Source organism: Ovis aries, chromosome 7, assembly GCF_016772045.2.
Source record: "Ovis aries strain OAR_USU_Benz2616 breed Rambouillet chromosome 7, ARS-UI_Ramb_v3.0, whole genome shotgun sequence".
In the NCBI taxonomy this organism is placed as follows: Eukaryota; Metazoa; Chordata; class Mammalia; order Artiodactyla; family Bovidae; genus Ovis; species Ovis aries.
This window is the reverse complement of record NC_056060.1, coordinates 7,585,099-7,599,584: the sequence shown is the minus strand read 5'-3', so window position 1 is coordinate 7,599,584 and position 14,486 is coordinate 7,585,099. Positions and strand designations below refer to the sequence as shown.

General features: G+C 45.2%; 1 protein-coding gene across 1 annotated transcript in view; it reads right to left on the bottom strand.

The window, feature by feature from the left end:
• Nucleotides 1-839: 839 nt before the first annotated feature.
• Nucleotides 840-14,486, bottom strand: part of SV2C (synaptic vesicle glycoprotein 2C) — a 215,910-nt gene continuing 202,263 nt past the window's right edge. Inside the window, exon 13 of the mRNA XM_004010196.6 lies at nucleotides 840-9,075. Within this exon, the coding sequence (XP_004010245.1) occupies nucleotides 8,892-9,075 (184 nt within the window). The 3' untranslated portion in view covers nucleotides 840-8,891. The remainder of the gene's footprint in view (nucleotides 9,076-14,486) is intronic.

Here is a 14,486-nt window from a genome sequence, read left to right as displayed (position 1 = left end):
GAAAGGAAAAAAGATAATAAAAATAAAGGATAACTTTAAAAAGAATTAAAAAAAAAAAAAGAATTGCTGGAACCACCTCAAGGGGACAGATGCCAGCATGCTGAGCATGCTAAGTTGCTTCGGTCGTGTCTGACTCTTTACGACCCTATGGACTGCGGCCCACCAGGCTGCTCTGTCCAAGGGTTTCTCCAAGCAAGAATACTAGAGTGGGTTGCCATTTCCTTCTCCAATGCTGAGCATGGCTGACCTAAAAGATGTAAAGAACCTGGGTCTCAGTGATGTTGCCAAGCCACATCATACCCAACCTTAGGATGGTCTTCTCTCCTTTGTTGTGTGAAATAACAATTCCCTTCATCAGTAAAGATATTTGAAGCTGGGTCTTTGGTTAAATGCAGTGAAAAGTATCCTTTGGGGATTACCAATCCATAGCTGGCAGTTTGTGTTTCAGCTTCTAATGCCAATGCTATAGAATATAGCATTTTTTTCTCATCATGCATCTCAAACTAATATTCCAAGCAGATACTACCAATCCACTGGCGTTAACGTGCTAGAGAAAATCAGTTTGCCATTCCTGCTCCGGGGCAGATGAACACCGCATCTGCTCTGCCACCAACTCCCCCACAAATACTTTTTTTCCATTGGTCCTGGCTAACAATTAGAATGTATTCCTGTGAAACCAAGCAATACATCAGTACCCATGATACCAACCCACGGAAACAATTCAAATAAGTCTGAATCAAAGGAAACAGTTTTTCTTTATGCTCAAGACATGTTAAAAAGTACTTATTTTTTTAAGGGTCAGGTCACATTTGCAAGGGGAAGTCAGTCACACGGCAATCTTTATTTGAATATAATGGAGCAAAAAATGCTCTTTTATTAATCGGATGTCCATTAAATATCTTTGCAGCTGTTACATGAATGTTAGTTGTCTGGCACATAAATGCATACACATGTCCACAGCTGATAGACTTATGCTGTACACGAGTCACCCGATGGAGCATGCCCTCACTCACACAAGGTTACACATGGCTGTCTTGGGCATTTGTTAAAACACACTTGGTCAAACATTTTGGCAATACGGGAATCAGACACAGAGGAGCATTCCAGAAAGATGAGTTCACGAGAGGACCAGCTGTACTTAAGAGGAAAACTCCGAAAACCTGGAACAGAATTTATTGGGGTTCACACATGCAGCACAGATATACAGTACACTTGGGGGTAAAGGGAACACTCATAGCAGGAAGGCTTACAGAGCATAAAAACAGATGAGAAACAAGACATAACAAAACGCCCAGCGCCAAAACCAAGAAGAGGACCACTGCCAAGATCTCAACGCAAAGGAGAGTGAACTGTCGGGTTTTACATGTCTGAAACGGAGATCCACCCGAAAGAAAAAGCTCTTCTAGGACTTTATTTACAGGATGTTGACATTAATAAAGGATGTATGGTCTGTTCAGTGTGTTCCTGGATCAAGACAAGGATACATAACCGCATTTTGGATAGTATGAAACACATATCAGGAAAGAACATTTCTTTTTTCTTTTGATTTAGGACATAGATTCAGTACAATAAATGTATAACAATAGCAGAGGAAACGAGATGAAGCCAAGCTGTCCAGTTCTATCTAGTCAGGCCTGCTGAATGTCAAAGGCAAGAAGGAGTTGTTCTTCAACACCTACTTGGGTGTGAGGGGGGAGATGCTTCAAACAAATTAATTTCTGTTTGCACAGCATAAATAGCCAACTTGCTGTACATTGCCCTGGAAGGAACAATACTTAAAGAGTGATGGATTCTCTGCAATGCGGGTGTTATTCTGAATCAACACAAATGCAGAAAGTAACCTTTGCATACCGACGTGAGGTTGAACTTGCTTAGGTTTTCCCTCTTGGGTTGATGGGCAATGCTGACCTGCAAACCCAGGGGACTCAATCTGGTGTGGTCCAGCTCAATGGAGTGGGTGGCCACGTCCTGGTCAGGGCTTTAGGTAGCGGTATGCAGACCACTGTCTGGTGGGAGGAGTCTGATCTGTGGCATCTATCAATATTTGTGATGTAAGCACTCCCACCATGGCCGATTTCAAGTTACAAAGGTGAAATCATGGGACTGCAGTTGGGAAGAGATGCGAAGGAACCCAGGATCACATGGCATTTCTATCACACAGACACAGTAGCTGTTGATTATGTCAAAGGCATAGATAATACTAAAATGGAAGAAAATAATTAGAAAGTGATGAGTTCTGAATATTGTTTACTTTTGCTTTAAAATATAATGACTGTAAGTTCACACGTGTTAATGTTTAATAATGGCTGTTTCTCAGACATAGAGAACAGACTTTTGGATACAATGGGGGAAGGAGAAGGTGGGATGATTTGAGAGAAGAGCATTGAAACATATACATTACCACAGATAAAACAGATCGCCAGTGGGAGTTAGTGTATGATGCAGGGAACCAAGCAGGTGTTCTGCAACAGCCCAGAGAGGTGCGGTGGGGAGGGAGGGGACATGTGTGCACCTATGGCTGATTCCCGTTGATGTACGGCAGCAACCATCACAATATTGTTAAGTAATTATCCTCTAACTAAAATTTTTTTTAAAAATGACTGTTTCTCAACTGGCTCACAAAATTCCTGAAACGGTCGGCTCTGAGGAATCGGTTTGCAGTTGCTTCAGCCCCTCCCTGGCTTTTGATGGCTTGGCCCCTGTGAGCGGCTCTGTCAGTCACTCTCCAGGCACCTGAAATCTGCTTACGACTCGGCACCCCAACTTCCAGGGGGTGCTGCTAGCTGCTGCGAAGCCCTGTGAGAGTCTGAACAGAGGGCCAGGGTCTGCTTTTTCCTCCTTCCAGTTCTGGATACTCTTGTCATGAAGCCAGCACAGACATGGTAGGGTAGGCAGGGAGCAGGCATCCTCTGCAGCTTCAGCACTTAAACTCAGGACTTCCCTGGCAGTGGTTAAGACTCAGTGCTTGCAATGCAGGGGGCATGGTTTTGCTCCCTGGTTGCTGAACTAAGATCCCACGTGTCTCAAGGTATGTCAATAAGTAAATAAATAAATATACCCCCACCCCCACCTGCATGGAAGGCACCCAGCCTTCTGCACCAAGTATGAGGGTGTGTCTACTGCCTCCGGGTCTATGAATTCCAGGCACCTCACTGCAAGCCTTCTTGCTTTTCAGGAGTCAAGCTTTGACTTCTAAGACTTCTGCTTCAGAAATGGACCTTGCTCAGATGGACCTCACTCAGATCTCATGCCAGTGGTGCCCAGCCCATCGTGTGTAGGAGCTGGGAAGCAGCTGGAAATCTTGCCCAGCATGGGGAGCTTGTCAAAGCCAAAGCTCACACCCACTGACACCTGCTGCCCTTCCCAGGGCCTCTCCAGCCAGCACAGCATCACATTCCTTAGTCCTAAGGGCCCTGGTCAAGCTCAGCCTCGATTTCTATGCTGTGAGAGTCAAGAGGAGGCAAGAGCAGGTGGAGAAGAGAAGGAAGAGAGGAGGTCAGTGAGTCCTGCCTGGAGGAGGGAAGGAGGAGAAAGTCAGTGGAACAAAAGGAAGTGGAGACTCTGGGAGGGAAAGGAGGCGGGTCACTGACAACCACCTTCTCTGCTTGCACCTCGGGCCCCAGCCCCCAAAGGCCGTTTGCAACTTCCAGACACTTTGCAACACCATGCGCTGGCCTTAAACTGAAGTCTGAACATCGCCCGCCACTGACTGTCAGAACTTGTTTTCTGGGTGGCTTATCTGCTGAAAGTAAAGATGAGGAAAGCTGCTCTAGGGGATCTGCAGACAGCTGACTTCATCACAAGTCTTCAACATCAGAAGGGAAACACCCTGGGAAGCCGAGGCGGGGACTGGCAACAGCTGGGGGATTTGCTGACTCTGCTGCTCTCTACAGACTCCCCAGCACCGCAAGGAGGTTAGGCCATGAAAAAGAAGGCCCCAGAAGAAACCAGAACTTTACAGACCAGCACCTCTATACAGATGGGGCCATCTTTGCTGCTGATTCTTTTCCTTTAACACCTCAGCACAGCTTCTTGCCAGGATATTTAAAGAAATAGCACATGTATGGCTCCACTTTCCTCAGTTCCAAGTAGGTACCAGTCAGTAGTCCCTCCAACTAAGGCCAAGCAATTGTCAAAGATAGTGCCAATTTCTGAGTAATTTCTGCACTGCCCACAGTAGGCTGTTACTTCTTATAAATTTGGAAAAATTACATTTTGTGTTTATGGGGATGGGGTATCAACAGGTAATGGAAATCAATATGAGACCACCCCCCCACCATTACAGATGTTTTCTCTTTCATTCTCCCCATTTCCCTGTCATTATTTAAGTCTTGCAAAGGGTTAACTACCTGCATACAATATAGTGCCTCAACCTATTCAATAGCACAGGCAAGTTAATAAATATTTATTCATGAGATGACAAGTGATCGTGAATGTTCTGCCCAGGCCCTTCCTCCGTCCAGTGCTAATAACCTGAAACTAGGCCCATGAACTGTATCCTTGCCACTCAAATCCTGGGATTCCTAAAGCAGACTGAGGAGGTCTTGATGGACAGAGAGGAAAGTCAGTCCTGGAAACGGCTGTGTCTGGTTGGTAAGACACCGTGGATAGGAAGAGCAGTCACTCTTTAAAGCAAAAGAACATCACATGGAGAACTGTCACTCCACTCCTGAAACGAGGAAGGGACACACAACAAATCAAGAAGCTACTGACAACTTTTTGTCTACACTACAGGTTGTGAGAGAAGCTTTACTCAAAACACACTTGCCTGCAGAAGCAAAAACTGCGAGAAACATACAGTCCATTTCAGAGTGCCCTGCTGTGCCCTTCTTTTTGTTGCGGCAAGTTGACTGGTATTTCCGTAGGTTTGGTACCTGGACTGAGTACAGAGTGACATGGAAGTTAATGGAAATGCAAATATCCAGGCAACATGCCCTTAACAATCAACTGATGGCCTTTCCATGACACCAGGTGGAGGCCAAATCCAGGCATTTCTGGCTTGAGAACCTTGAATGCATGAACAAGTGAGGGGTTTTACTGAAGATAAATAGGTAAAGGCTATCTGGATATGAGACAGAAAAAAATTGGAGAATATCATATTCTGTTTTGATTGGTAGAGGGAATCAGAAGCTATTTCCATGGAATGCTTTAGAAATGACCCCGGGCCTCGGGGAATCTTGATCCTGCCCTCATCTCTCCATTAGAACCTTCTCAGTGTCTTGGCTCTCCTCTCTGTCACTGCATTTCCCACCTCTCGCTTGATATCCCAGGACATCCAGAAGAGCAGTGACATAATTTAGTGCAGACCTGAACTTAGATTCAGTGAGATTTGTGAATGAAGGTGCATCTGACACTCAGGTAAAATCACGTAAGACCATGTTTCATCAACGCAATGGAGTAGAGCCAGGACGGCTCTGGGGGGCATCCTTTCTCATAGGACCGATGAGCGAGGCTTCTAATGTCTGTGTCCCGCAGGGCGGGGCCCTCTCCTGGGCAGGCGCTGGGAACCACCGAACCAAGAGTGAATGGAGACGATGCTTGGGATTCTAAGAAGCTGCGGCACAAACAGCACGGGAGCCGGCCTCTCACCTGTCCCACAGGGCCTTCCCAACCAACTTCCTGAGCTCTTGCAAGCTCGCCTAGGTTTTCACTTTCTAAATTCAACCTGTTTGGGCTTGTAAAGATGAGTTTAGCATCAGAAGAAGGTAGACAGTAAGATGAACCTATTTTTGTGAGGGTCTTCTAGAGTCTTGGACTAGTCCCAGCAGCAAATTAGTGCCAATCCTTTGCTCCACAGATGGGGCGACTGAGGATCAGAGATACTCAATGATTTACACCCTCCTCAGTGAGATCTGGGTCTCCCTGTTGGTTAGTGGGACAGTTTGGGCTAGGACCCATCTGTCTTATCTCCCAGGGTTAGTCCTTAGGGTGTAAAATAATCCCTGGCTGCTGGGTTTGGTTTCTAAGGCAGTGAGATTAAATGAGAGGAGGGTAAAACCTATTACTGGGGGTATAATATGGTTCAGGACTTACAGAGTGGAACAGCTGGGTTTGTTTCCTACTGAGAAGACCAGGGATAATAACAGGATTCGGGAACGTTCTGGATTGATTCAAAGCACGTGAGGAAATTTTAGATAGAAAAGGAGTTAGAAATCTAGGAGCCAGTGGGACAGTTTCCCGGGCCTCCATTTACACATGTACTCTCATTTTCTTTCTAATGCAGATGAAATGAGACACTGGCTGCGCGTCCCAGTGCCAACAGCCTGCTGCACTGGGTAGAATTGAGAGTTTCTGTCTAATCGCACGGCTCTATCTTAATCCTGCTCACTCCACAACAAGCCAGACAGGCCACACCACATAGCTGGAGAAGAACCTGAGCTCTCTCACAGAAAATGCCAGTGTGGGCGGGGAACAATGTGAAGGAGGCAGGGAAAACTACAGGGAAGGTGGTGGCCAAGAAGGTTTGTGACCATAGACCGTCCAGGAGATTAGAAGAGATCCCTCTTGGGCCACCTGGGAGGTTTGGATTCAAGTGACAAGAAGGTCAAGAAAGGTCATTCCAAAGGGGATGCATGCAGGCAGGTCTCATCCAGTGTGGTTCTGCTAGTTAATCCTATTCTGATCCATCAAGCATTCAGCTAAAATTATGTGTAAACTGTGCTCTGCATATGTGATGCATTTAAAACGATCGCAGACATCCGAGACGTTTCTAAAAGTGAAGACAGCACAGTAAGCAAAGTTGACTGGCAGAAGATCTAGAGATAGTAGCATCCATGCAAGTTTCCATTTCTCTTTTTGAATGGGTTGGTGGAGATACACCTGTCACTCGAGCAGTTAGCACTGCATATGTGACATGCAACTAAAAAATCTGCTCAGGTCCCCAGATAGGTCTCTTTGAAAAAGATAAGCCAAGGGGTAGGTGGGGAAAAGAGTACATAATGAAGAACATCCAGGATATGTTCATGGGCTGTCTGACTTGTCTTTGTTTTCCAACAGGATTCCAGAAGGCAGAGGTGAGGGTTCTGCTTCTCTCCGTTGACATTGTTCTAATAGATTTGTTGATATTGTTCTACTAGGTCCCGTCTAGTCTTTATTGGTTTGCCTTCTTCCAGCCACCATTGTAGCTTGGGGTTCGAGTTTTCCTGGTGTTCTGGCCGGGAGCCTACATCCCCAGGGAGCTGCCCTCTTACTGTCAGAACCCCCACACCAGGCTGCCGCCCCATATGGGCCTGAATTACTTCAAGGGAGAGTCAATTAATGGCTTATGTTAATGAAAGCAGCTTTTCACAGTCTGAACTCTGCAGTCTGGAGCTCTAGGAGGATCAGGAGGAAGGGGAGAGAGAGGCGGAGTGCCCTCTGGGGTGAAGACATCTTTGAGTGTCAGGACTCTTGGAAACAAAGGCTCTGCCTGCCTGGAGGCCCAGGGCCATGACCTATTGGAAATGCCTATAATAAGTAACAAGGATAACCCTCTAACAAGACACACGGAATTTAAAAAAGGAATATTGTTTTAATATGGGATTTATTTCTGGCTGCTGGTCATCACTGCAAGTCGACTTGGAGGTCTCAGATTTCAAAGAAGATGAGTAAAAAGGACCAGCATAGAGGAGGGGCGGCCCCAAGGGGTGAGAAGGTCACATAGCTGACAGCCTGTGGGAATGTCCTGCTAACCTCTCTCTTGCAGGCCAGGAGAATTCCAGAGGCTAAGTGAGCAGCCAAAAGCCCCCAGGAGATGCAACCCTTGTCTGCCCAAGGGCTCCACGGAGCTCAGCAGGCTGCAATTTCACGCAGAGGCAGCATTTCACACAGAGGCAGCGGCTAGGAACACACTGACTGGCTCCAGCCAGGGGCACTGTTAGAAAATCCAATGTCACTTCCCCAGGGACACTGGCCCCAAGACACTGGTCCCCTCGAGGTATCATTTGGCATTTACAAATGGCTTTAGGTCTGAATTTCTAACTCACTTTCAACTTACAACAACTTAGGTGGCTGACAACCTCGAGAGAGTTTGCCAGAATGGCGGAATCAGGTGGGCAGACCCAGTTAGAAAGTGGCTTTTTCCCATTGATTGTGTTATCCAGCAAGATGGATGGCAGCCGGGGGTGGGAGCAGGGCGGAGGTGAAGGCAGGCTGAAGATCTGAGTTATGACCATCTGACATTCTGAACCACGTGCCACAATCACAGACATGACTAAAGGCCCCTTTCCTCGTATTTTGCAGAACTTCGTCAGGCTTCCTGGCAGAAATCTTGCTCATGCCGCTCTCAGATCTTTGTTGCCAACTGCAGAGCCTCTATTTTTCTTGTCAGCAGAGTCATCTTAATTGTCAAGCCTGAAAGAGCCCCACCCAGTTCAGTTTGGTGCCGCAGGGCTTTTTTTTTTTTTTTTTTCTTTTCTTTTGAAAGGCCCTGCTGTAACAGCAAGAATTGCTGGGTGTCCTTTTCTAAGTAAACAGGAAATATCACTGCAAAAAAAAAAAATCTCTCCCCTCAGCACAGATGCACTAATACGCCGATTTATCTTTCCCGTGAATGCTGAATTAGGAGCAGGATTGTTTCTTACAGCAGTCCAGTCCTCTTCTTAGCTTCTGAACCTTCAATGAGGAGGATCTCGGGAAGGCTCGACTCACAAGACACTTAAAAAATTCTGATTTCTGGAAGGCAGTAGCATCACAGTTAGGAAAGACAACAATGCATGAAAAAACAAAAAAGAAAAAAACCAAACCCCAAACCCTGCACAATCACACTGAAGGGATGGGACGGTAGGCATCTACTTTGTTGTCATAGCAGGTTAGTGTTCTGGTATTTGACCACCTTTCTGGAGCCTTGAGTCAGTAGGGGGAGTTGACCCAGGGCAGGGGAAGGAAGTACAGGATGGATGGCTTTTTTCCCATTACATCAGGACCTGGGTTCGTGTGTCAGGCAGGCGCAGCCCCACGAGTCCTCCACACACCAGCACGGTGGAGGCCAGCAGGATGGGGATAGCTTTGGTGATGCTGACCAGGGAGCCAAATATCAAGTTTCCCAGGACGGCCGCCGCTTTGCACAGTGCATTCAAGAAGCCAAAGCCTGTTGCCCTGCAAAGGACAGAGACATGAACAGGGCTGAGAAAGTGTCTTCCCAGAGTCCAACTTTAGACACAAGTGTCTCCTACAAGAATTATCAGTGATCTCCACGTAGACTATTGTGTATGCCCTGTTTAGTCGCTCAGTTGTGTCTGACTCTTTGTGACCCATGGACTGTAGCCAGCCAGGCTCCTCTGTCTGCGGGATTTCCCAGACAAGAATGCTAGAGTGGGTTGCCATTTCCTTCTCCAGGGGATCTTCCTGGCCCAGGGATGGAACCCATGTCTCCAGCATTGGCAGGTGGGTTCTTTAGCACTGAGCCCCCAGGGAAGCCCTGTGCATCCTTAGAGAAAGTCATCAGATATCTGTCAGCACATCTGGAAGCAGAGAACCCCAGCTGCTGGTATTGGTCCTGCAGCCCTCTGTTGACTTTCTTGCCACCTTGACTGATTCTTATTCTACCCAAGAGTTTATTAGTGAACGGAAAGAGAAAGGTCATTCAGAGAGTCAGAAAAGTTTCTTCTCTCTTCCAGAACTAAATTAAAATGTATGACCATATATGTCTTTGAATTTTACTTTCTACTCCCTACTTCCTCTTAGTTTAGTTCATTTATGATGTTTTAAATAATTATAGAGCATAGGAACTTTCAGAGAAAATCCAGGATGACTGGGTTGCATTCATTTTTCTTGAACCATGGAGGTGAACTATTAGGACTTCATCCCACACGTTTTTGGTCGCAAGTAGAAACTGATTCCTGAGCTTGGTGGCCTCAAATGAGCTAGGGACATATTTCTTGCACCCTCATCAGAGTTCTAGATGGATAATCAAGCCCAAGACAGAGGAAAATCAGATTGAAGGCCCATAGAAAACCTTGCTTAACTCTGCTGACATGTATGAGGTGGTATATAAATAAGACACATACCATTTCTTAAGACATTCTTCAGAAAAGAAAACTTTTATATATCTTTCTGGGTGTTGAATATAATTTTACTGTGGTCTTCCAGGCAAGAAATTTCATCCTGTTCATGAGAGTACTGATACTGCTGACATCATGAGATAATACGGATTTCCTCTGCCTTTATGCCAGCTCACTGGTTTTTTTGCCTGTCACTGGGCACATATGTGTAATAAAGGCACATTGAATGCAGGGTAACTGCTGGATACATTTTTTCCCCTCTAGAGAGAAATGTATTTTATATGCTGTAAAATGCAGTACTTAGTACACATCTTTCTTTGATTGATTTGTGAATTTGCTAAGTGTAGGTTTTCCTTTGGCTAGTCAGGACAACTACTTATCATGACTTACGCTATTCCAAGGGATACTTTCTACAATGTGTAGATATTTACGACAGGGATTATACAGCCATCCCCCTTCCCACACCACAAGAAAGGGAAGAGCACCCCTCTTGTGCTGAAGGAACCAAGCCATTCATTTTGCTGGTCAGAACAGACCTACAAAGGGCAGCAAGCGCTACCTTTCTTTTTTGGCCCAAACACCTAGAATGTGGAGTAAGCAACCTCTGCAGTGGCGCAAAGTCGCCAACTGTCTGGATCTTGGAAGGTGTGTAACAGAACCTCTGATGGAGGAAAACAGGAACTTCTCGAAAAGAGGGTGAGCTCATTGTGTATGCTTCTTTTTCTTTTTGGGTTGTTTTTAAAGAAAGAGACTAGTAATAGCAACAACCACCAGAGAGATAGGAGATTTAATGTACTGATAACTACTTTCAAATGAAATTGCTTGAAGGGTACATGTTGGGTACCACAGAATACTTAAGTAGAATGACACCATCATCTTCGGCTTTCCCTAGCTCCATGGAGATGCCATAAGGCCAAACTATTTTTGTTTTTTTAATTAAAAGATTTTTTTGAGCAGTTTTAAGGCTCCAAAAATTGAGTGAAAAAAAAAAAGGAATTTCCATATCGTCCCTCGCCTTGCACCTCTATTGTTAACATCTTAGTGTGGTTCATTTTTTATAATTCATTAGTGCATGCGTGCTCAGTTGCTCAGCTGTGTCCGATTCCACGTGACCCCATGGACTACGGTCCACCAGGCTTCTCTGTCCGGGGGGTTTTCTAGGCAAGAACACTGGATTGGGTTGCAATGCCCACTTCCAGGGGATCTTCCCATACCAGGGATCGAACCCATGTCTCCTGTGTGTCCTGCATTGGTAGGCGGATTCTTCACCACCGAGCCACCTTGGAAGCCCCTTGTTACAACTGATGAGCCAAAATTAATATACTATTATGAATTAAAGTCCATAGTTTACATCAGAGCTCACTGTGCTGTATATTTTATGGGTTTTGACAAATGTATAATGACATGTATCCACCACTATAGCATCATGCAGAATAACAGTGTCAATGCCCCAGAAATCTTGGCAACCTCTGATCCTTTTACTATCTCCATAGTTTTGTCTTTTCCAGAATGTCATATAACTCAAATTATATAGTATGCAGCCTTTCCAGACTAGCTTCTTCCACTTTTTTTTTTTTTTTAAACTACATGTTAGTTTCTAGATTCTAGAAGCATAAATTACCCCATACATCTTATGGTAGTGAGATAAGCTGTATTGTTCTGAGGAAAATGGCTGGCGTGTGTGTTACTGATAAGCGAATGGGAAACATTCTGTATGAAGAAGTCTCTTGATGCTAAAACTGCCGAGTGAGCCAGGGAGAATTTGCACTGGGGCTGAAAGAACTGCATTTTGCCAAGCTATCAAACGCTGGCACAACTCAGAGCAGGGTATAAAATACAGGCAGCTATCTCCTTTTATCACTGAAACTATAACAGAGGAATAGATGACTTCCTGAGACCTCAGAGCAGCACCGAGAGAGACGTGTCAGGAGCATCTGGTATCTGAAGCCTCTAAATAAGACGGTCAAATTCTTATCTCCTAAGAATCTCTGCTTCCATTTATCAAGCAGAGGCAGTTGTTTAGATGACAATCTGGTGTGGATACAAAGCACACAGCCTCCTTAAATTAGTGCTGGCACTCCAGAAAACATGACTGTGTGAAATAACAGGTAAGTTATTTCTTCAGATACTTGAAGCTGGAGGGTGTGATTTTCTACACACAGCAGACACAGTTGTATTAGAAAAATCATTCTCAAAGTGGCTCTCCCTTGGGATTATCTGTGTATAAGTAAACAAGCTTTTTATTAGTTCATTTGTTTCCATGTTCTTATTTAAAGGAAGCCATGAACTTCCACAAACACCCCAAGCACAAGCCACCTTGTGCTCAAGTCTTTGGAGGGTGGTGTTACGTAGTTAGAATAAGGAAAAGGTGTCTAAAAGAGCGGTGGCTAAAAGATAAGAAAGGAAAAAGTACACGAAAATAGAACAAAGGCAGGTCCGCGGACCAGAGTGAGAACCTCAGGTGAAGCAAACAGCCCTCCTGGCTAGCCCAATTTACAGAGGACAGGCTCAAGGGGAGGAGAGAAAACATATAAAAAGAAGAGCCAAAATTGAGCCTCCGGCTTCTCTTTGCCTCTTTTCGGTAGGCCCACCCTCACACCTCGAGAATGTATTTTCCTTTGCTTGCCAAATAAAACTGAGTCGGACATGACTGCAATTCTTCCAGAAATATCTGCACTTTTGAATTGGTTTCGATTTACTGTTATGTACTAACAGAACCTACAAAAGAAAAACATCCACTCCACCTCTCCAACAAATGTTTTTTGTTTCTGAATTCCCTTTAGTATCCAATCATATCCATATTTTTGCAAATCACAGGATTTCTACAGCTTTCCTTTTCTGCTTTCCCCCAATCAATCATAAAGCTGCTCGTCCCAGGGTATTTGTGTTTTATTTAAAATGAAATGATTTAGTACAGAACCATTATTTCTATAACCAGAACATTGGATAATTAGAGCTTTCCAGACTTGGGGGAACATAAACAAGATTGCAACGAACACCTTTACATATACGCTTGCATGCTAAGTCACTTCAGTCATGTCCGACTCTTTGCAACCCTATGGACTATAGCCTGTCAGGCTCCTCTGTTCATGGGATTCTCTGGGCAAGTATACTGGAGTGGGTTTCCACTTCCTTCTCCAGGGATCAAACCCACGTCTCATGTCTCCTGCATCAGCAGGCGGCTTCTTTACCGCTAGCGCCACCTGGGAAGCCCCCTTCACATACAGGATCTTCTTTGTTTGGATGTGTTCAGTAGGAAATATCACACAGTGCAACACAGCCAAGAGAACACGTTCATGATGTGGCGTGGGGAGACTGAGGACCATGAGACACAGCATGGTCCTCGGGAGGCCACTCCTAAGGCTTTGCATGACCTCTTCTCTTGCCCTCTCCCTGGACCTGCTGTCTTACTTTATGCCGCTGTGCATAGCTCATTTTCACTAGAGGCAATCAGTTTCTCATCTAACCAACATCATTTCCTTTCCTTCCAGCTATTAGCTGGACTCTGGACAGCAGTGAAAGCTCTCCCTGCTGGACTGGCCTCCTTCCTGCTCCCCTCCTAAACCTCAGGGCTCTCCCTTTGGCGTTTAGCCTTATTTAGGTCCTGGCTACATCTCTAGGGTGGGGCTGTGGAGCCTTTTACAGAGACTCATCACAGCTTCTTTCAGGACTGGCACAAGGATGCAAAGGATGCTTGTGAAATGAACTAAGGAATTTTCTGATATCTTCAAAATACAGTATTTCTGTAATGGGCATTAAAAAAAACTGAAGTAAAGTTAATTTACAGTGTTGTGTTAGTTTTTGGTGTACAGCAAAGTGATTCCGTTTTATACATATGCGCGTGCATATGTGTCTATACATACGCGCACGCATATTCTTTTCCATTATGGTTTACTACAGGAGACTGAGTATAACTCCCTGTGTGATACAGCAGGACTTAGTTGTTTATTTTATATATAGTAGTCTGTATCTACTGGGCTTCTCTGGTGTCTCAGACAGTAAAGAATCTGCCTGCAGTGCAGGAGACCTTGGTTCAGTCCCTGGGTTGGGAAGATTCCCTGAAGGAGGGAATGGCAACCCATTCCAGTGTTCTTGCCTGGGGAATTCCACAGACAGAGGAGCCTGATGGGCTACAGTCCATGGGGTCGCACAGAGTTGGACACAACTGAGCAACTAACACACCTGTATCTACTAATCCCAAGTGGGCATTTTAATGGACATTAGTTGATCCATGTTTGTTTACTGATGCCAGACTATCACCTTGCTTTTGCGGAGGGAAAAAACCCAAGTTTCACATTCTGAAATCAGGAAAGACTGAATTCAACTGCTTTCTAGTTTTCAAAGGAAGAGAAAATGTGTCTCATCTAAGCAGTAAGTGTAGGTGTGTGCTGTGTGTATGTGTCCTCCTTAACTTAGAAGATGGCATCCTGTATCTCGGCAAGCAGGGCCTGCCTTACAAACAAGTGGAGGACTTCCCTGCAGCTGTGAGCTTGAAGGAACCCCTGG